This window comes from Electrona antarctica (assembly GCF_951216825.1).
Source record: "Electrona antarctica genome assembly, chromosome: 10".
Taxonomy (NCBI): domain Eukaryota; kingdom Metazoa; phylum Chordata; class Actinopteri; order Myctophiformes; family Myctophidae; genus Electrona; species Electrona antarctica.
The window spans coordinates 47,118,174-47,140,311 of record NC_136791.1 but is presented as its reverse complement, the minus strand read 5'-3'; the positions used below and the strand labels follow the sequence as shown (position 1 = coordinate 47,140,311).

General features: G+C 40.7%; 1 protein-coding gene across 1 annotated transcript in view; it reads right to left on the bottom strand.

Annotated features, from left to right (window-relative positions):
* Positions 1-22,138, bottom strand: part of sorcs3b (sortilin related VPS10 domain containing receptor 3b) — a gene marked incomplete at its 5' end in the record, with an annotated part of 88,597 nt that overhangs the window by 5,927 nt on the left and 60,532 nt on the right. Inside the window, 13 exons of the mRNA XM_079511957.1 lie at positions 571-676; positions 8,836-8,935; positions 10,390-10,521; positions 12,210-12,322; positions 12,935-13,058; positions 13,385-13,518; positions 14,149-14,335; positions 15,954-16,125; positions 17,618-17,731; positions 18,865-18,998; positions 19,641-19,758; positions 20,068-20,175; positions 22,017-22,108. Coding sequence (XP_079368083.1) covers positions 571-676; positions 8,836-8,935; positions 10,390-10,521; positions 12,210-12,322; positions 12,935-13,058; positions 13,385-13,518; positions 14,149-14,335; positions 15,954-16,125; positions 17,618-17,731; positions 18,865-18,998; positions 19,641-19,758; positions 20,068-20,175; positions 22,017-22,108 — 1,634 coding nt within the window. The remainder of the gene's footprint in view (positions 1-570; positions 677-8,835; positions 8,936-10,389; positions 10,522-12,209; positions 12,323-12,934; positions 13,059-13,384; positions 13,519-14,148; positions 14,336-15,953; positions 16,126-17,617; positions 17,732-18,864; positions 18,999-19,640; positions 19,759-20,067; positions 20,176-22,016; positions 22,109-22,138) is intronic.

Sequence of the window (22,138 nt, the reverse complement as noted above, 5' to 3'; positions counted from 1 at the left end):
AAACTGAAACTAGGGTTTTTTGACCCTAGGGGCTCACTGGGGACAGGGAGGAACTCCTTATATGGTCAGCACACTCTATAGTAGGGAGGATTATCCAAAAAAAAAAGGGAAAAAAGTGGTATTTGAATGAAGTGAAATCACTGAATATACCTTTAAAAGAAAATGCATTTTCAGGTTAGGAACTTAGGATACCAATTTCAACCAATAAGGAGATCGATCTCATACAGGATGCAGAATAAACAAGTGATGACAAGAAGAAATGAGCAGACAAAATTGGAACACTGGAATACTATAAAATTGAAGCTGAAAAATGGGGACTATCTCCCGATTGAATGAAATTGGAAACCCACCTGAAAATATAATATTTTCTAAAATAGTAAAGAGCCGGAGAGACGAGGAGAGCCCTGTTTCTGAACAAACACTCTCTATAGCAACGATCACTATCAAAAGATAGAGCTTTATAACCTTTTCACAATAATTGTTTCATTTTAACCCCCAAAAATATCACTTATTGCGAAAAACTACCTTTAACCTAAGCAAATACCCTTTGCTTGATCTCAGTGAACATACCTTTTGAATTTGTAGATGAAGAATGCAGCCAAACCAACAAACACCACGGAAAGGAGCATCAGCATGGCCGAGCCACTATGGATGGGGTTGGAAGCCACCAGTGGTGCTACAGAATCACAGAGACAAGCATTCCTCATGAGCTACACTACAGTCCCATGCCTGTTTTAACAGTATGATACACGGCTGACACAACATGCACTGATCAGACTCCTTGTTATTCTATTAACCCAACCTGAGATCAGATTCTAAAAATGTCTTCTACATCCTGACAGTTTTCTGAAATTCTTCGATTTTTCAAAAATAGCAGATCTACAAGCTCGTAGCGCGCCACTCGGTGGCGCGCTACGAGCTTGTAGGTCTGCTATTTTTCAATAGCTAAAGCATAACATAATGCTAACACCAAAAGGGGTAACAACGTTGCAATTCTTCAACACTTGGGAGATGCGATCACCTTCATTCATTCTCCACATTATGTAGCTCTTGCATTTTGATCAAACTCAATATTGTACAGTATATGTATCTTTTTTTTTACAGAATATCTCAACATCGACAATGTGACAATTTTCTTTCAGAATATATTCACACCCATGAAAAGGAATAGTTTTTCCACAGGGGTAGTCAGGGGATATTTAAAACAAAAAATCTGAGAATAAATTCCTAAGCAAATCAATACATTTCTTCACCAATGTGTTTGTAAAGGTGTCTAGTAACACATCTCACAACGATTGAAATTACGTTCCCCTAGGGGAATCTGTGACAGCTGCTGAAAGTTGGTAGCCTGACACTCAGTCTGAGTTTTCATTGGGGTACCATTAATAACCTATATGCAGGCAACATTTACATTTTCATTCTGCTTTAAGCCTTTTTGACCTGAGATCAGATTCTAGAAATGTCTTCTACATCCTGACAGTTTTCTGAAAAAGCTATGTTTCTATGTCAGTCGTTCTTAGATTTTTCAAAAATAGGAGACCTACAAGCTCGTAACGCGCCACTCGGTGGCGCGCTATGAGCTTGTAGATCTGCTATTTTTCAATAGCTAAATTATAACAATGTTTAAAACACATAACATTAAACACATAACATAATGCTAACACCAAAAGGGGTTCCCGCCCAAAATGGTAAGTAGCATGTGAGGGGTCAAACTAGGGGTTTTTCATGACTCCGAATGATTCCGTTGCAATTTTTGTTTTGCACAAAAAAACACTCCTTGGGCTAAAAACGGCCAATAGCCACATTTCCAGGCCATAACATGTGTGATTACGGCTATTCCTTGCTAAGGAATGTATTCCCAGATAATTGGACATTTTTCAGATAAAAATTCCCTCGCCACTGTTACTTTCAAAAGGTGTTTGAAACAGGTGTGTTAGAACTAAACCATTAAGGGACAGAGAAAAGGCTCTGCACTGTCTCAAGCTTATACAACCAGCACTTCATTAAACAGACAACGTTCCTCGGGGTTCCTTTGTGGATTGTGATGTCTGATTAATAAGATCCTGGGGGGGGGGGGGGGGGGGGGGGGGGGGTACTCATGAAACATCTTAACCCATTTTGGGCGGGAACCCCTTTTGGTGTTTTAAACATTATGTTATAATTTAGCTATTGAAAAATCGTGAAAATGTGCTTCAAATTTGGAATATATTTTTTCAGAATGAACGTTTTTAACTCAAATCTTTGCTTCTGGAGGGTCCCTGTAACAACATATTTTCAGATGGGGGTCGGTGGCCAAATACATAATAATTTCTGGGGTCCTTGACATGAAATATTGAGTGATATAGGCCTAGAAACATAGGTATTTCAGAAAACTGTCAGGATTTAAAAGACATTTTTTTCAGGCCTAAATGGGTTAAGGCTAAAACTAGCCACTAAGTGTCCGATTTAGGAGTAAATCTTTTAAAGTAATCACCATGTCATTCAGAATTCTATGCCCCCCCCCCCCTTGTACTGTAAGCTTGAAACAGTGTGTAGAATGCTCTTCTTTGTTCCTTAAAATATAATTACACTTGAAAAGTTTGATAATGTGGATATGATTATCATAGTTCATCATTCATTATTTCACTCCTCTAGAAGTCTAGAACAGTCAAATGAGTTCAGAAAATGGCATCAGATTATATAAGAAGTATTTTGTAAGTGTTCTCCTACATGACACTATAACCTCCTAGTTAGGGCTTTCTCTTAAAAACCTGTTCACAAAGCAGCGGAGATCAAATAAGGACTGAGGAGAAAGATTCACGCACCAAATGACAAAATACACAAACAATAATGTAACGATACACTCAACTCACGATACGATACGTATCACGATATGAGGTTCACGATACGATTTTTCACGATATTTTCAACACAATTATTTTCCAGACGATAATGACGATAATGATTTATCTTCCCCCCAAGCTTTTTTCACAATTTGTATTTAACTACATAAGTAGCATTACTTTTCATGTAAAATTACTTAATTTCTGTGCAACAACTGTAAACATGCTTTCATGTTTAAACCTAGCTCGAGTTAATATTTCTTCTTTTCTTTGATGGCATCTTAGGATAGATGTCGACCTATTTGACAGTGCAGAAACATAATTGCCTTCCTTGATGTATTAATGAGCATCAATAACGACCATCACCTGTGTCACAGACACATACAGCTCCCCTCTGCAGGCCTCTACTACTGAAAGTGACTGCATGGAGTCTGTCTCATTTCTCTCCAAAAGCATGTGAATATGATGGAATATGATTACAGCTCACATTTCATATCACACACTAGCCCCCCCTTTTTTTGAAAATCGATATTAATTTTTAATAAATCGATACATATCGTCGGGATATATCGTTACATGCCTATTCCCCATACATCCTTTCTCTTCAATGTCTCCCTTTTGACTTATCCTAACTTATCCTAACTCTAGACGGGCCTGCCCCAAAGTTATTAGTGCCCGGCAGCCGGCGAAAACTAGAGTTCTCAACAACTCTCTAGTCTCTACCACTCTTAGATCTCCATATACTGTATGGAGCTGACCTGTTCTGACATTCCATATGTTGATCTGACCCCCCCAATGCCCAGCGCTCGCCCAGCCGTCTGCCGCCAACGAGGCGGATGCCTCGTTTACGCGACACAAAGTTGGCCATTAATGGCCTACTTGTGCACGAGCAGAGCGCGCAACTTATACGCAGTGCTTGAGCATTCCGTTTGTGCCCCAGCTCTCCACCGTCAACTACTGCGCTATAAGCAGACCCCAATCAAGTTATTGAAACATCTGACATATATAGTTAATATATACTAGAAACTTAATTGATTACATCATCCACATACATCTTTTAAACATGTTTTTACATAAACACACATAGTTACGTCATCAGCCAATCCCTGATTGGCAGAGCAACGCCAACACAAGGAGGCAATCCAAAGGGTCAAAGGGACCACCGACATACGCAGCAAGCTGCCAACTCGCGCTCTGATTGGCCGAGCGACGCACCGACGTACGCACGCAGCGCCCTGATTGGCCGAGGGTGTCAACGACATACGCAGCCGAAAACAGTATATGTACACCCTCTGCTCGCACAAGTAATAATACTAATTCCATCTAATGAATCTGTTAGTTACACCAAAACTATATTGTGGTGAAGTATTGTCGGTCTTACTGGTGAAGTAAGTTTATTACGATTGCCAAGTCTGTCACTTCCACACAGCTTGTACAGTACAATGATGCATTGCACAATACAATGCACATTCATAGATAGAGAGCGAAAGGGAGAGAGAGAGGGGGAGAGAGAGAAGAGAACACCAACAAACTAAACATGACAACATACCCCGCCACGCAGCTATGACATGTGCACCTGGCCATCTGCCAGGGCACAGACTAGACACAGAGAGAGAGAGAGAGAGAGAGAGAGAGAGAAAAACACACACACACACACACACACACACACACACACACACACACACACACACACACACACACACACACACACACACACACACATGCACAGTGATTCTCAACCTGTAGACCGGGGCCCACTGGTGGGCCATGAAGATAGGCCCCCAACAATTGCCGAAACGCTAATCAACTATAACTAAGCAAATGTAAAAAGAAAAAAAAATGTCATGGTATTTATTTCTATAAAACCTTGAAACACCTGCAGTTCCACTGATCCAAGCCTGTTCGTCTATACCGCTCCTGTAACTGTTACAGTATGTTCATGAGGTCCCAAATGGCATCACAACACATTGAATCCATGTAGAGTTTAGGAAAACAACACACAAAACACATTGATATCTTATATAGGGAAATACTGTCAGATGTTTCATGCAAACAATATTGTTCCCATACCCCGGAGGGACGGGTCCATCTGCTGTTTATATCTCTGTTTAAATCCCAGAGGGACTGTGCTGGAAATGTGCTAGTTTGTTGTCTACGTTCCACAATCTAATATAAATGAAGCGGAATATCTCCCATATAGCCAAGTATATCCTGGAGGAAATACTACAGTCAGGCCAAATACGTATCAATTTGGGGGTCCTTGACATGAAAATGTTTGAGGACCACTGCTGTAGACTATAGTTGTCCGTCATCTCTACCATGCAGTGGACCACTGTGGAAATACATGGATTACTTTTCTGTGTATATTATCCTCGGATCTCTTTTTAACCTCCTGCATGTTGGCTGCGAAAGCAATTAAATAAATCAAATCAAATGGACAAGCTACTTGGACGCTGTAGTGAGCTCAGGCTACCAGTTACTCTGCATTAACTAAAGCTTCACTTCACTGAAGTGCAGTGAATTTAAATGCTGCAAGCTGAGCTACAGCGAGCAACATGGCAAAAGCAGTTTACTAGTTAACTTTGTTCTAAGTCAGACAGTGCTGTCTCAGAGATTCATAAAACTGTCAGTCAAACAGATCAGCAGGAAAAACTTTTAGTTCAATTGTTTATTAAACAATAAGGTGAGCTCTCACTGCTCCAAAACCAATTTGGCAACGAAAACAAACGGAAAAGTCAAGTGTGTTTGATCATCTATGTTTGTGCGTACGTGCAGTACCTGTGTGAATGTGTGTGCGTGTGCGTGTGCGTGTGCGTGTGTGTGTGTGTGTGTGTGTGTGTGTGTGTGTGTGTGCGTGTGCGTGAATTGGCACCTGTGTTTGGGTATGCCAAATTTAGACAACTCAGAACTCAATAACTCAACTCAAACCACAGTAGCAAATAGAATAGAATAAAGATATGTTGTGCACGCACACACACACACACACACACAAACGTGTGTGTGTGTGTGTGTGTGTGTGTGTGTGTGTGTGTGTGTGTGTGTGTTTGTGTGTGAGATAGAAAGAGAGAGACATCTATTCTACTCAAGTACAGGATCTATCAATTGGAATCAAGTTTCTCCCACTGCCTATCAATGTTTCCTTGATCTTTCTCAGAGGTGTTTGTTCAAAGGACACAAGAGAAGCTTTTCTAAATTCAGGACAGAAATGTTCTTCCTATACGTTCACAAGATGTATTCCCCTGCAGCAGACAAGTCACAGACATCAGCCCAAGGTTTAGTATGTGATGTATTTCCAGGTCGGTAACACTTTAGAATTATATTAATGCATAATGCATTAGTATGCTCAGTGGAACAGCACATTATAACTATTATAACTTAGGTGGTTATAAAGGCACATAGAGAAGTGCTGAAATGGCTGTGTCCCAGAACCAGCGCTCAGCCATTAAAGCTTTATCGGAGGCAGCGGAAAGAAGCCAGGAGGTATGCGGTCAGCTTTAGCTTGACTCAGGGAATAGGACGCCCCTGCCATGCATAGTCCCACGAGAAGTCTGCCAAGCATGGCTCTCTTTCTCGTGACGAGTCTGGATTGACGCAAGCTCAGGTCTGATCAGCCTGTAGCTGGCCACCTTGGGGAGGGTGTATAGTGTGAAGGCCGAAACATCCCAAGATCCAAGGATACACTACTGATGATGCGTATCCAGCTCCCAGCATTCACCACCACCACCATGCACCACCACTCATCACCAAGACGACAAGATGACACCAAGACATTCTACCATTCATCACGACGACACAATTCATCCTTTGTGCTTGCACAAAGGAATTTACATCTTATCCTGTGTTTGATAAACTTATAAACATCAATAATATGCTATAGCAGGACTTTGTGACCTTTAAGTAAAGTGACAAAACTTTGTATATGCTATAGCATATTATTGATGTTTATAAGACATTATTCCATTTAATACACATTGGTTTTAATGCATCATGACACAGACATTACAGCACTTCTCTATGTGCCTTTATAACCAACCTAAGTTATAATAGTAATAATGTGCTGTTCCACTGAGCATAATAATGCATTATGACCAGCACTTTATAACTATGTTATAAACGTGGTTATAAGTTGTTATACATGATTATAAACATTTATAACGAGTGTTATAATGCCTTATAAGCACATTATAATGCATTATAAATTGGCTTATAATGCATTATAAAGGCGACCTTAATATAAAGTGTTACCATAGAGGTAGCTGACTTTAGCTGGATTTACAGATAAAATGTTTAATGAATTATTCTTACACCTAAAATCTATGTCTATGTCCTGTATTTGTTGTTACTGCCAGAGTTGTGTAAAATTATTTGCCTCTTCGCTTGGCTAGTCCACACTTGTAAAATAGACTTTAGTCTCAATGTGTTTTTTTACTGGTTAAATAAAGGTTAAATAAAATAAAAAATAAATTAAACTCAGGATTGATAGGACTAATACATGTACGTTTAGCCTTAATGTCTAGGACTAATACATGTACGTTTAGCCTTAATGTCTTTGAATACAGCCCCAGGAAAGTACAACATTTAAGCTACTGTATATCATGATATTACGATAACCGGAATCCCAGACAATATGCAGCCACTCCCTAGCATGTTAAACACACGCCTGTTATGCCTAGTCAGGCCTTTTTAAGTGCTGAGGTGCATTATTCAATATGTTGCTCCTCACCAACCATGTTTCTTGCCTTTACAAGGAAGCCTCTACACGCTATGACCTTTCCAGATCCTTCTAAAGGCACCCAGACCTTTGTATGCAGACACAAATGAAGACAGATCAGTCAGAGGATGAAAAGGGTAAAGCCATGCTGGCTTGATCGACACGTTTTTGCGATATGTTAACCCATTTTGAGCGGGAACCCCTTTTGGTGGTTACATACATTATGTTATAATTTAGCTATTGAAAAATAGCAGATCTACAAGCTCATAGCGCGCCACCGAGTGGCGCGCTACGAGCTTGTAGGTCTGCTATTTTTGAGAAATCGTGAAAATGTGCCTGAAATCTTTGAATATATGTTCTTTCAGAGCGAGTTTTTAACTCAAATCTTTGCTACTGAGAGGGTCCCTGGAACTACATATTTTCAGATGGGGGTCAGCAGCCAATGTCATATATTTGGGGTTTCTTGACATGAATATGTTTGAGAACAACTGACATAGGAACATGTTTTTTTTCAGAAAAGACATTTTTTTAATTTTGACGTCAGGCCCAAATGGGTTAATATCACACTGACCCTGACCGTTTCCTTGGTGCATACCAAATGCCTACTTTGTCAATCATCTTATCGATCGAATTATTTCAAAGACACCTTTTATGCCTCATGCTTAGGCGTGGCAGTTATACAACCGGGGGGAAGATATTCAAATCTTGAGGCATACAATATGATTAAAATCAGCACTACTAGGTAATGCGCTTATCTATCTCATGCATTATTATTTCACTGTACAGTATGTGCAGACGGGAAACATCAGATCATAACGGATGCCTGTGTTATCTTATCCCATTTTGACCTGAGATCAGATTCTAAAAATGTCTTCTACATCCTGACAGTTTTCTGAAAAAGCTATGTTTCTATGACAGTCGTTCTTCGATTTTTCAAAAATAGCAGACCTACAAGCTCATAGCGCGCCACTCGGTGGCGCGCTATGAGCTTGTAGATCTGCTATTTTTCAATAGCTAAAGCATAACATAATGCTAACACCAGAGTAATCTAGCTAACACCAAAATGCTAATAATGCTAGTAATGCTAACACCAAAAGGGGTTCCCGCCCAAAATGGGTTATGCACCTCGAACAAGATAAAGCTTAAAAAAAAAAAAAAAAAAGCTCTGATGAACTACGCTGAACTAGATGAATCCATAAATCTCATGTAAGACTTTGTTGGTATAGCTATTTGATACAAGATTCATAATGGAGCAGCCGCAAAGTCATCCAAGAGAGAATAGTGAGTAATACGGTGACTTACCCAAAGTCTGCTGTGTGATATACACGATAATGCGAATGTCAGCTTTCAAATCAAACTGGATCAAGCCTTGGTTCAGCGCATTGACAAAGATATCAGATATCTGTTGGGGGAAAAAAAGTAACATGTCACATTGAGTCAAACAATAACGGCACTAGCTTTGTCAAATTAATGTTCTGAAGCAAACTTCCAGCACACAGTTCATGCATTCTTTAAAGATGTGAGTGCCACGATTTTTTTCCACCCTAAAATATGATCATCAGGTGTTATTGTAATTTGTAATATAAGGAGGTAGAACTTTTTTCAAAAAGTGTGCAGTATTTGTTAAAATCATGCTTTTATGTGGACACGCCCACCAGTTCATTAAGTATGCCTGGTTTGCCTGGTGGGTGGTGATGGGTGGTGATCCACCTGAACTGAAGCCGCACCCACAACTGTAGTTGTATGATAAAGGGGGAGGGGTTAGGGGAGGGGCTGATAGTGTGATGTCACTATATTACTGTTTATTTCATTGGCCCGTTTGACTGTCCAGGAAGAAACCCTAAATACAAAGTTAATACACCATTGCACATAAAAACGACACCAGGGTGTCTAATGAAGTACTGTCACCTCATAGACACATGAAAAACTGGACAAAATGTGTGGCACATCTTTAAAGCGCAAATAACATATCATATTGTCTATGTCAGGGGTTCTCAACGTTTTTGGCCGGGGACCCCCGGAAATGCTTTGGCAATGTCTCGGGACCCCCGCCCCGCCCCCTCCCGACCCCCAATATAAATTGACTGCTACAATAACCTTAAACCATTTTGGGCGGGAACCCCTTTTTGTGTTTTAAGCATTGTTATAATTTAGCTATTGAAAAATAGCAGATCTACAAGCTCATAGCGCGCCACCGAGTGGCGCGCTATGAGCTTGTAGGTCTGCTATTTTTGAAAAATCGTGAAAATAAAATATATATATATATATATTTTTTTTTTTTTGAAAATAATTTGGGGACCCCCTAAAATAATTTGGCGACCCCCCGAGGGGTCGCGACCCACGGGTTGAGAACCCTTGGTCTATGTCCCTCAAAGTTATCTAATGGTTTGAGCCGCAATCACCACTCTGATATAACCAGTCCTTGTCATTTCTTTCTGGACTTTGAAAGCAGTTTTAGCTGCTGATATGCAGATTATTTAATATTTGAGTCATTAGAATACTGATGCTAGATAAAACCAGGCTTGTTTCCATTCCATGCCAGCTTGGAAAATCAACAATGGTGAGACATTGTAAACAAAGTGGAAATGCAAATTTGGAAATGAAGACGAGGAGGAATTATACAAAGTAGGGTGACATTGATGACATCACGATGAGGCCAAAATCAGTTGAGCTGTTCCTGAGAGCAATTTCCATTAAAACACCCATATGCTATGAAAGCCTGATTGTTAAAAATTGGTTATTTGTGGGGATAGAAAACACATATGGGATGCGGGAGCCCCAAAAACACAAAAGAAATTGAAAAAGTAGAATTTTATCTTATAGGTCCTTTAAGTACGACAGTTGTGTGACTCTTACCCTCTCCAGATCCTCCTCGCTCCTCTTCTCGTGTTCAGACGAGTGTGTGTCGGGCAAAATGAAGAGCTCGGCGACGGTAGGGAGACCAGGGTACAGTGACACCAGCAGCTGCTCCTCTGGGAAGCCGGACACCTGCAACGACACATTACGGGCCTGTATAAACCAAGTATGGGTCGGCCATTAATAGGCTACTCATGAGCAGATGAATCTCAAAGACATTTGTCCCAAATAGTATTGTGTAAGGAATCATTTTAGGGGCAGGTGCATAAATGATAGCAACAGCATGTTTATTACAATACCGCTTGGGGGTAAAATAATTAATAATACCAGTAAGTCGCCCTGAGGGCGAGAAGCGAGTAAGTGCACGCATCCTGGTGTGATGGCAGACTGCTGGGCGAGCGCTGGCGCTTTGGCATGAGGGGGTCAGATCAACATATGGAATGAATTCTGTACTGGCCATATATGGAGTGTGTCTTGAGTGTACAGGGTTTGATGAGGTCAGATCAATATATGGAATGTCAGAACAGGTCAGCTCCATATATGGAGATCTAAGGGTGGCAGTGGGGGTAGTGTCTTGAGTGTACAGAGTTTGATGAGGGCCCAGGTAGGGCTGGCCTTAATTTTCCGGGTCTGTTGAGAACTCTAGTTTTCGCCGGCTGCCGTGCACAGCTGCAGTAATAACTTTGGGGCGGGCCGGTCTAGAGTTTGAATGGACAGGTATCAGTCAAAAGGGAGACATCGAAGAGGAAGGACAGGTGGGGAGGGATCAACATATGGAATGTCAGAACAGGTCAGCTCCATATATAGCTCAGATGTAGAGTTGCTGGCCGGCTCCATATATGCAGATCTAGGTGATGAGTCAGTCTTCTCCATGTATGGATATCCAGGTTTTGATGAGGTCAGTGTTGTGATCTTCATAATATGGAGATGGCCATACTGTATATGGAGCGTGTCACGAAGCGTGACGGACTGACGGCCATATATGGTGGCGTGACGGATCGACCGACGGACAGGTTTTGCAGGTTTTCATGGTAATCTGTGACCTACAGTCGCAATTACCATCACATGTTATGTTCTCTAGTCGCATAGATTAATCAAATAATCAGAAAATGTATCAACAGATGAATAGATGAATAATAAGTTGCAGCCCCATTATTCATTAGGGCAGATTGACAATGTCTTCTTTTGCATTTAAACACCACAGAACATTGTGGAACACAGCAGTGTTGATTTTGCCGACTAAAACTATGACAAAAAATGTTCGTCGACTACCTTTTTTCACTGACGAAACTACATTAAAAAGGCCTTATACTACATATTGAGATCATTTTGTCAACCAATAAACTAGTTGAGAAGAGATCCAGTCGGACTAAAAGACAAGTCATTTTATGTTTGGTTGCGCTCGGGTGTTGAAAATAGACGATCTACAAGCTCACAACGCGTCGCAGCGTGATGCGTCGTGAGCTTGTAGAGCGGCTATTTTCAGCATGCAACCACGGGTAAAATCAGGTATTACGACCTGCCAAAATACATTTTGTTGACGAAAGTCTCATGATATCTAACCGACTAAAACTAGACTCAAACATTTCAGATGACTAAAATATGCCAAAAACGAAATAAAAAATGTATTCAAAAGACTACAACTAAAAACTAAACAAAAACTAAATTGCTGTCAAACTCAACGCCGGAACATGTATTGTGCTCACACGCATGAGAGAACCACGGTATGAAATTAAATAGTAATAGACAAGAGGGGAGGCTGACACCGTGCTGACTGTTGGAGCAGTCCCAGTGCGAGGTCTAACTCTAACCGACCGTACCTGTGACAGAGCTGTTCGCACCACACGTCCAACGTCATCCCTCCACTCTGGAATGTCTGGGTTGTGCTCGTCAAGGGCTGGCGAAAATGACAGCAGCAGCGACCTGAAGAATTCTGGGGGAGAAGATACAAGTGACCGCCCCTTAGAAATGTCTCTTGTGTCTATTACATACAGTACGCGCACGCATGCGTACGCGCGTGTGTGTGCGTGTATATATATATAGCTTATGATTAATATGTAGATTAACCCATTTTGACCTGAGATCAGATTCTAAAAATGTCTTCTACATCCTGACAGTTTTCTGAAAAAGCTAGTTTCTATGTCAGTCGTTCTTTGATTTTTCAAAAATAGCAGACCTACAAGCTCGTAGCGCGCCACTCGGTGGCGCGCTATGAGCTTGTAGATCTGCTATTTTTCAATAGCTAAAGCATAGCATAATGCTAACACCAAAAGGGGTTCCCGCCAAAAATGGGTTAAAGGGTTTCCTCTGTGTATGATAATGTATACAGGCTTGAAAATTAATTGCCCCTCAAGATAATCATGTTCACATACCCATGATGTATTTGCTCATTAGATAAGTCCACAGTTGACATTAACGTGGCAGCGTTTGCAACAGGGAGCAAGAGGTACTGTATCGTATTCCCCCGAGATCATATTTGATCTACATTCATTTTGCATGCATAGTACCAATTAAAGGCCCGTTGAAAGCTGATTTCCCCACTCACCTTTAATGCTTATGACTTTAGTATCCTGTATTATGGTGCTTCCAGAAGCAACTTGGACGGTGACCTTGTTTGTTCCCTCCTTTAGAAACTTGTAAGAGATGCTTCCCTCCAAGGTTATGACGGGCTGGTTTTCAAAAGAGAGAGATTTTTTGAGAGTAGCACGGAGAAGCCTGTTCTTACCGCGTAAATGGAGTGCACGAGTGGCCATGGAAATGTTGTATAATGGAAGGTGTTATTGTGGCAAGCACATGTAATCACAACACAGGGATAACTGTGGGCGACATTTTCTATTGAAAACTACAGGCGATCAACATTTTTTTTCAGTCCGAACACCGAAAAGGGCACAATGGGGGGGGAGAAATGCAAAGGAGTTGCAGCAAAGATAATAATGAAAAAGTTTGTGTTGGAACATAGAGTAGGAGGAGGGGGTGGACCGTGGAAGCATCGCACCTCGGAGCTGTTTTCAAACCACCAGAAAAAGGTCAGTGTTCTGGAGTGGCCGGGCCAAACCACGGCAGTGAGATTAGCTTCCTTCCCCCGGGTGACTACAATAGGAGCGGAGAGATACACACGATCCACTGGACCTAAGGCAGGAAAGGACACACACACACACGCACGCACGCACGCACGCACGCAAGCACACGCACACGCACACACATACACATACACAGGGAAGAATCAAATTAACCACAAAAAGACACACAGGTTGCCCCCAAGAGACAGATATGCGCCTCACAAGGTCTTTCAGCTGCCTGGTTGCATAATACTTAATACTGCATGGCACAAAGTGTGTGGTTTGGCATTTTTACAAAATCCAATGACAGCACGGCAACAGTTCAAAAGCAATAATGCCGTGATAGAAGAGGACAGACTTAATTCTACCAAAGGAGACGACGTTCACTATCTTTGATTTTCCAAAGATTCTTTTTTCGTCGCTTACATTATGAGTTTTGAATTATTGAGTTCCTCGAGATCCCCGAAAACGCAATCGCGTGACACCACAGCATCGCATCAGCAGCAGAGGTGATTGAGATACATATTTATGCGCAGTAATATTCTTTATATCTATATTAAACATCTACTACACCTACTTGAAAGATATGTTATATAAAAGGTGAGAGCATGGTTGCCCATAAAGGAGAGGCATTTCTACATCTGCATGCACAGTAGTGTGAGGATTCGGGAATGAGTAATGAGGCTTCTCGTTCACATACTGGTGATATGTAAAAACATTGAGCTGCTGTCAGATCCCTGGCTGTTTTCAGCCAGAGCCGTCACTCTGTAAATCCCTGTGGTTCTGTAGACATGTTGGATGCCGTGATCCGCCCTGCTCAGATTAGAGTATGTGATCTTGATGCCGTCTCCAAAGTCTAGTTGGATATTGGTCGTCGTCGAGTCTCCCTGCGGACAGGGATGAGAACGCATGGCATCTGTCAGGACGGCTTAAGCTGGGACACTGATCTTGGACCAAGTGGGAGGAAGAGCAATCTGCTCAAGAAAAAGTGCACAGGAGAGATAAAGGAGTATAAATGGCCAGCCACACCAAGTGCGATAACTCCCAACTACAACAATAATACTTTTGTGAACAGAAGAGTTACAGTTTAACCCATTTTGACCTGAGATCAGATTCTAAAAATGTCTTCTACATCCTGACAAAGCTATGTTTCTATGTCAGTTTCTATATTTTTCAAAAATAGCAGACCTACATGCTTGTAGCGCGCCAGCTTGTAGATCTGCTATTTTTCAATAGCTAAAGCATAACATAATGCTAACACCAAAAGGGGATCCCGCCCAAAACGGGTTAAACAGCAAAACATTATGTATAGTTAAAGTTATCATGCATGGTGTGGACGGCCCTTAAGCCGACATCACTCAAGCAAGCACTTGAAAGGAGGGTGAAATCTAAAAGGAACTTCGTAGAGAGACGAGAAGGGAGAATTTAATGCAGAGCTAGAGAGAGAGGAAAAAGGCAAGAAAGGCTGCGAGTCACGTAACCGCGCCTTTGTCCCTGCTTCAAATTCTGGGGACATCTTGTCATCTGCTACAGTATGCCGCACAAGAACAAGTCACGCGTGAACAAAAACACATATCACCTTTATCCCATTTTGGGCGGGAACCCCTTTTCCAAACAACCTGTTCATGCTTCTAATACTACTTACTCACATGTTTACTTCTTCGACACAGGTTATAATACTGTTTTTCTCTATTTTCATATATAAATGAGTTGGGGGTCAGGGGTGGGGTGGGAGAAGGGGAGCAAGCTAACTGTACCTGTATGTGTATGTCCTGTGTGTTTGTACTCTGTGTTATGTTGCACCAATGTGTCTGTAGTACTGTGTACTTGCACTGCTGTAATGTTGTATTTTTGAGTGGTGTAAACCACTCCTACAACTGGCTTTTGTGTGCAGAAAAAAATGAGCATGGTTGCTATGTTCAAAATAATTTCTGACGTAATTAAATCACACCCGGGTGAACTGGATGACCGTAGCAACCATGGTCATTTTCTCTGCACAGAAAAGGCCAGTTGTGAAATCACATCCGGGTGTGATTTCATTACGTCAGATCAGAGCTGATCAGGCTACATAATACCTTACCTTATTTCGTTACGTCAGACATTACGTCAGACCACAGCTGATCATGCTATATAAAACCTTACACCACTCAGTTCACACGGGTGTGATTTTTTATGTATAGGACCCCCTCTAAAACGAGATGCGACATCTCAAGGGGCCATCCTCTCAATAAAGTTGAAAGTTCAAGTGTTAGCATTATGTTATGCTTTAGCTATTGAAAAATAGCAGATCTACAAGCTCATAGCGCGCCACCGAGTGGCGCGCTACGAGCTTGTAGGTCTGCTATTTTTGAAAAATCGAAGAACGACTGACATAGAAACATAGCTTTTTCAGAAAACTGTCAGGATGTAGAAGACATTTTTAGAATCTGATCTCAGGTCAAAATGGGTTATGAAACAATATTAATAATAATGTCCACAATGAAGCCACATTGTTGTATGACTCACATCGTCCAGATAGATCAGGAATGTGGCATTGCTCCCAACCATGGCGCTGAGCTCTCCCTGGCCCGTTGACAGGCGGAGGCCTCGGGGCGGTCTGGGGCGACAAGTCTGTCTCCTGGGAGAGTACAGGTTCTTCCCTCCCTCTTTGCAGTTGTTGGACAACACCTTCCTATACCTACATCACCCCATAACCAGCAGTGGGGAAAAGTACTCAAATGTTTTACTGAAGTTAAAGGACCACTTCACCACTTTTCAACCTATCTTCATATAATAGGTCCTCACTAATAATCATGAAGAAATTGCGCAATTTTTTTCCTACTCTGTCTGCGTCTCATAGGAGGTCTGTGGGCAGTTCAGAAACCGTCCTCCAGTGACATCATCGATGGGGAAATGGAAGCCATCGTTCTCACGATAATGAAAATCTAAACATTTTTGTAGAAAAAAAATATTGTTTAAAAAAAATCGGCCTAATTATGATGTCACTGGAGGACGGTTTCTAAACTGCCCACAGCCCTCCTATGAGACACAGACTGAGTAGAATTTATTTTTATCATGATTATTAGTGAGGACCTATTATATGAAGATAGGTTGAAAAGTGGTGAAGTGGTCCTTTAAAGTATCAATTCTGCAATGTAGAAATACTCTGTTACAAGTAAAAGTTCGGAATTTAAAATTTACTTGAGTGAAAGTTCAAAAGTATTGGCATCAAAATGTACTTGAAGTACCAACAGTAAAAGTAATCACTATGCAGAATGTCCCATTTCAAGTTTCAAATGAGCTTGTAGATCCGCTATTTTCAAATGGCCAAAATGTGTATAGGGCTGAAGTGTTTTGTAAGGATAATCAAAATGTACAAAGTAACTATAGTAACTATTAAAAGTACAATATTTGAATCCGAGATGTAGTGGAGTAGAAGTAAAAGTATTGGAAATTGGAAATACTCAAGTAAAGTACAAATACCTAAAAAATGTACTTAGTTACTTTCCACCACTGCCCATAACGACAGTGTAAGCCTCACTGTTCCAAAATCTCAGAGGACAAATGTCAAATACTGAGGAGGATGTGTGTAACTTTATTCATGTGCCTTATATTTTACAACATGTATAGTAATCTTATTGCATGAACATACAGTATACAGATATTCTAGTGTTAGACTAATGGTAGGTTCTTGGTTTACATATTGTCCTAGATGACTATATTTTTATGCATTTGCATGTATTACCGTGTGTTGTTTTTGCCTACCAAAAGTGACTTACAGGACATAAATCACTCTGGATTACACCCATTTTGGTGTTTTAAACATTATGTTGTAATTTAGCTATTGAAAAATAGCAGATCTACAAGCTCATAGCACGCCACCGAGTGGCGCGCTACGAGCTTGTAGGTCTGCTATTTTTTTTAAATCGTGAAAATATTTATTTCAGAAAACTGGCCTGAATGGGTTAAGAGCGTCTGCTAAATGCCTAAATTGTAAATGAAAATAATTTTACCTCAGGACCCTGCTGTGCCTGACTGGTAACTGGAACAACATTGTTTTACAGTAAAAGGAGTGTTACAAATGGAACCAAATGGACCATATAGCCATTTGGTTCCATTTGAAGAGTCTTTGGAGTTAAATGATCACTGTGCATTTTACTGTGTGTGCAGTTGATTTGGGTTCCACTTACCCGGTGCTGTTGAGGAAGCTTTGACTGGCGCCGCAGCTTTTAGCAGCTCCATTTGGGTTAAACCAAAAAGCAGCGGCGCACTTTGTATCCGCCTGCCGCTCGTACCCATAATCACTGCCGATACAAGGGAGCGCATAAAATGATATCACAGGTGCTTATGGGAAGTTGGAATCTCAATGTCAGCAGTTTTTTGTAGTCAGGAAAAAAATGGTTCACAGACCCAAACCTATGACCATTTTTTTTAAGACAGTGACACATATGTGACCGGGTCTGGCAAATAGACCCTCATCTCGACCAGAGTAATTTTTCAGTTTTTTACAGATTATTAAAGTACAGAATGTAAGCTTTCATATGATGTATCATTCAATGAAATTGGAAAATATTTGAAGGAGATATGACCATTTTAAAATGATTGTGCCGTTTTACCCAAAGCTGAGAAAATCCCCTAGAGCTGGCTAGCCTACTTTGACTTATAAATGTATACATTTAATTTGCCCAAATCAATAATCTGTTGGAATGAAAACCTTCTTCAACATTCAAACTGTGTTAATATGAAAAAAAACGAAAATCACAAAAAAAAGAATCAAGTTTATTTTAGATTTTCTGCCTTTTCATTATAGGCGAGATGAGGACCATTTTGCTAGACCTGGTCACATATACATGCAAGACGCAGTTGTGTGACAAGCAGGATCAAACAACATTTGAGACAACTGGATAAAAGGCATTTAAAATGAATTTACCACATCATTGAAGGGGAATACCACTCATTTTCAACATTTTACCATGTCATTAATATACCTTAGAGGTGTTGTGTGGAAACAATAAAAAAGTCCCCCCCATTCTGTGTTTCCTAGAAAAATTATTAACAAAAAAATCATTAACATGGTGAATCACATCTTGATGACATCATCAAAATGTGATTCACCATGTTAATGATTTTTTTTCAGACCTCCAGTTCTAGGAAACACAGAATAGAGGGACTTTTTTTTAATTATTTCTACACAGCTCTAAGGTATATTAATGACATAGTAAAATGTTGAAAATGAGTGGAATGCCCCTTTAAGTATTCGTTGAATTCTAACATGAAAATTAGCATTATGGAAATATATAATCAAAATATAATTAAGGGAATGCATGCACATTATCAACACAGTAAACATAATGGCCATGAAATGAATGGTCAACTTATGGTTGGTTGGAATCTGGGACATTCCTTTGGTACGAAGGCCATGGGAAGGTGCCATTACCATTCAAAATCATAGGATCTGCAGAGGCACGGCTCTGAAGAATATATCCGCGAGTAGTCCTGGGTTAGCATACAGCGGTTGCCTGGTCTGCGCTTCATATAGATCTGCTTCTCGCCCATAACACATGGCTCGCCCTTGCAAGTAACACAGCAAGACAGGAGGATATAAAGAGAGACAAACATAAGTGACCACATTTGACTGAGAGACTGCCATCGCGCAAAATCCAGCTTTTCACCAGAGGAGAAAAACTTTTTTTTTTTTTTTTTAATGAGTTAATATCACAGGCAGACTCTTCACATACTAGAGCATGTCTGGAATAAGTGTCAGAGCTGAAATCGACATGTAAATATGAAATAAATGCTTAAACATGTAGCTAGGTGTAATGTTAGAGACCACAGAAGTGAACCTTTCAAGCCTGTTTTCTCAACTTGCTGTTTTCTGCAAGACATTACTCTATAAGCCATATCTCCAAAACTGGTGGGTCAAACTGAACAACCAATATGTCAATTTGAAGCTAAGATTCCCTGCTTTCAAATGATATGAAAAAACGAAAATTCAAAAAAATCCAATGGCAGTCCCTCGATCAAATTTAGTCACGTAATTTAGTCAAGGTAACAAAAAGGAAGACCGAAAGTTTAGTTTAGTTTATTAAGGATTTCCATTAGTCTACACCGTAGTGGAGACTATTCTTCCTGGGGTCCAGAAAGAATAAGTTACTGTGCGCACACAAGCATGGATGGTAACAATAAATCAATAGGGCTCAACATGTCTGCTACCTTGTTGTGTAAGTGCCATGTCTGGTAATCTCCATCCATGCATCTCCTACTGAAGATGCCTTTGTAGTCTATCTTGATGAGCTGCCACTCTGACCGATGGCTGAAGTGTCCAAAGAAACTGGAGGAGAGATCCGAAAAAAATGCGAGATTTATGAACCATAATGTAGGGATGTGGTGCATTAAACTGTAAAGAAACAGTGTTAAGGGTAGGCCCCGTGACTCAGAATGTGTGCTTTGTTGTTTACAGAAGCATTTAGCCTGACGGGGAGTTTGAGCTCATCTCGTTCATATGGGACCAAACAGAGCCAGAAAGGAAACAAACATTTGTTTTGTTAAGGAACAATTCACCTCGCTTCTCTGGCTTTATATGGCTGTGTCTTAGCTATACTCCTCCTGGACTGTGTGCTTCCTTCTGTTCTGTACTTACGTGATGATGTGGTTCTCTGTCTCCGGCTCCATTAAAACTCCGTCCACATACAAAGGGGCCAGGGAGAAGCTGTGGCGGTCCCATTTCTTACCCTCATCTAGACTGATCCTGTACCACATCAACAGACACATTACCGTCAATGCTTAGGAAAGAACACGGAGGGCTTCATTAGTTAGTTAAAGACCAGACCAGTGTGTGTGTGGGGGGGGAATTATCAAATAGTAGAAATAGACTGTTACAAGTACAAGTATTCAAAATTCGGTATTCAAAATTTACTTGAGTAAAAGTAGAATATACTTAAAGTACAAAAAGTAAAACTACTCATTATGCAGAAGGTGACATAACGTATAAAGAATCCTTTGAAAATAGCAGATCTACAAGCTCTCAACGCACCGCAAAGCAACTAATAATCAAAATCTACAAAGTTACTAGGAACAAAAAAAAAGTGTACTTGAAGGTTATATATTCAGTGATTTCACTTAATTCAAATATCACTTCTTTTTTTGTTTTGTTGTGATAATCCTCCCTACTATAGAGTGTGCCCAATTAATCCCTGGGGTAAAAAAACCCATAGGTTTCGTTTTTGGCTACTAGGTGGTCCAGCCTTCATCCAATCAGAATAGAGAGGGGCCTTCCACCAATCATGATCGAGCGGGGGCGGGCTTTGGTGTGCGTGCTGTTGGCCTGTTGCGTGTCCCCCCACTGTAGTGCGTGCATGTGCACATCTTGTTCCCGGGGCAGACCGTGGTTTTTTCCAAATCACCCAAATCACTGAATGCTCCTTTAAATACAGTGCTTGAGTAAATGTACTTAGTTACTTTCCACCACTGACACAATATAACTAACACACAACTGTGGTGATATTTGTTCTCCTGCTCTTACTCAGAAATGTACAGGTAGATCCTGTGGTCTGGTAGGACCACTACTGGTTGACAAGTGGTACTGCCTAAAGAGTGAGTAGCAGGCGTGCGCTATTGGATCAGTGGTTAAAATGTCAGTGCTTGCTTGGCCGACCCCGGTTCAAATCCCCATTAGGAAATGCAATGACAGAGTTCAGCATTAAGTTAAGTTAAAGGACAACTTTGTTTTAACGATTTTATCTATTTTGACAGGGGGGGCGGGGGCATTCGAACAAGTGGCTAAATATGTCATTTTTTTTACAAAATGTACTGTGATTTCTTTATTGTTACTTACTATAGTCTTACTAGACACCAGGAAATTACAGGAGGTGACAAACTGACATACAACACTCAGTATGGCATCCCCCTAATATCCCCCTTCTATTCACATTCAGTAGATCCTGAACGAATGCCCCTGCCCCCCTGTCAAAAAGAGCTAAAGTCACTAAAACGAAAGAAAGCAGCAAATGAAATAAAAAAATAATACTCATCTTTTAATTTCTCTAATAACAACCTAAAACAAAAAAACAAACAAAAAAAGTTGTCCTTTAAGTTAAAGTGAATTACCTTAATCAGACACTTTTCATCACGAAACATTATTTACACAGGAAAATCCTGAGTGGAAATTTAACCACTAGAGTGTAAAAATCTTAAACACTTTTGATAGTGAATTAGTGATGCATTGTGAAACTTTCCGAGTCTCATCCAACAGCACTCTCCAACCATCTCCACTTGCTCATTTGCATAAAAGCACTCAAAAACACAAAAATGACAGAACAATCCAGGAACCGGCGCATTTTTCCGCTGAAAGTTATTCAGTTTTGATGTGGCGAGAGAGGCCGCTGTGCTGGTACGGTACTCATGCAAGCGTATTCCATCAGCATTTCAAAAAGCACCATAAAGAGGGGAATGTATGCAGAAACAGCTCGCAAAACTAGCAAATGGGAGAGACATATATTGTCTCCAGGCAATTTGCAAACTACAAGTTCACTGCGATGTTTTGCACACCTAATTACGGTATCAGCTACGGGGATGCTGCTGTATACGTACCATAAGTGTCGTAGAGGTGCTGTTGCATGTAAGACGGCCAACAAAGCACCTCCGTTGTCAAGAAACCAAATGTTGTGCTCCTCCTCGAAGATCTGCACACACAAACACACCGGAAACATCAG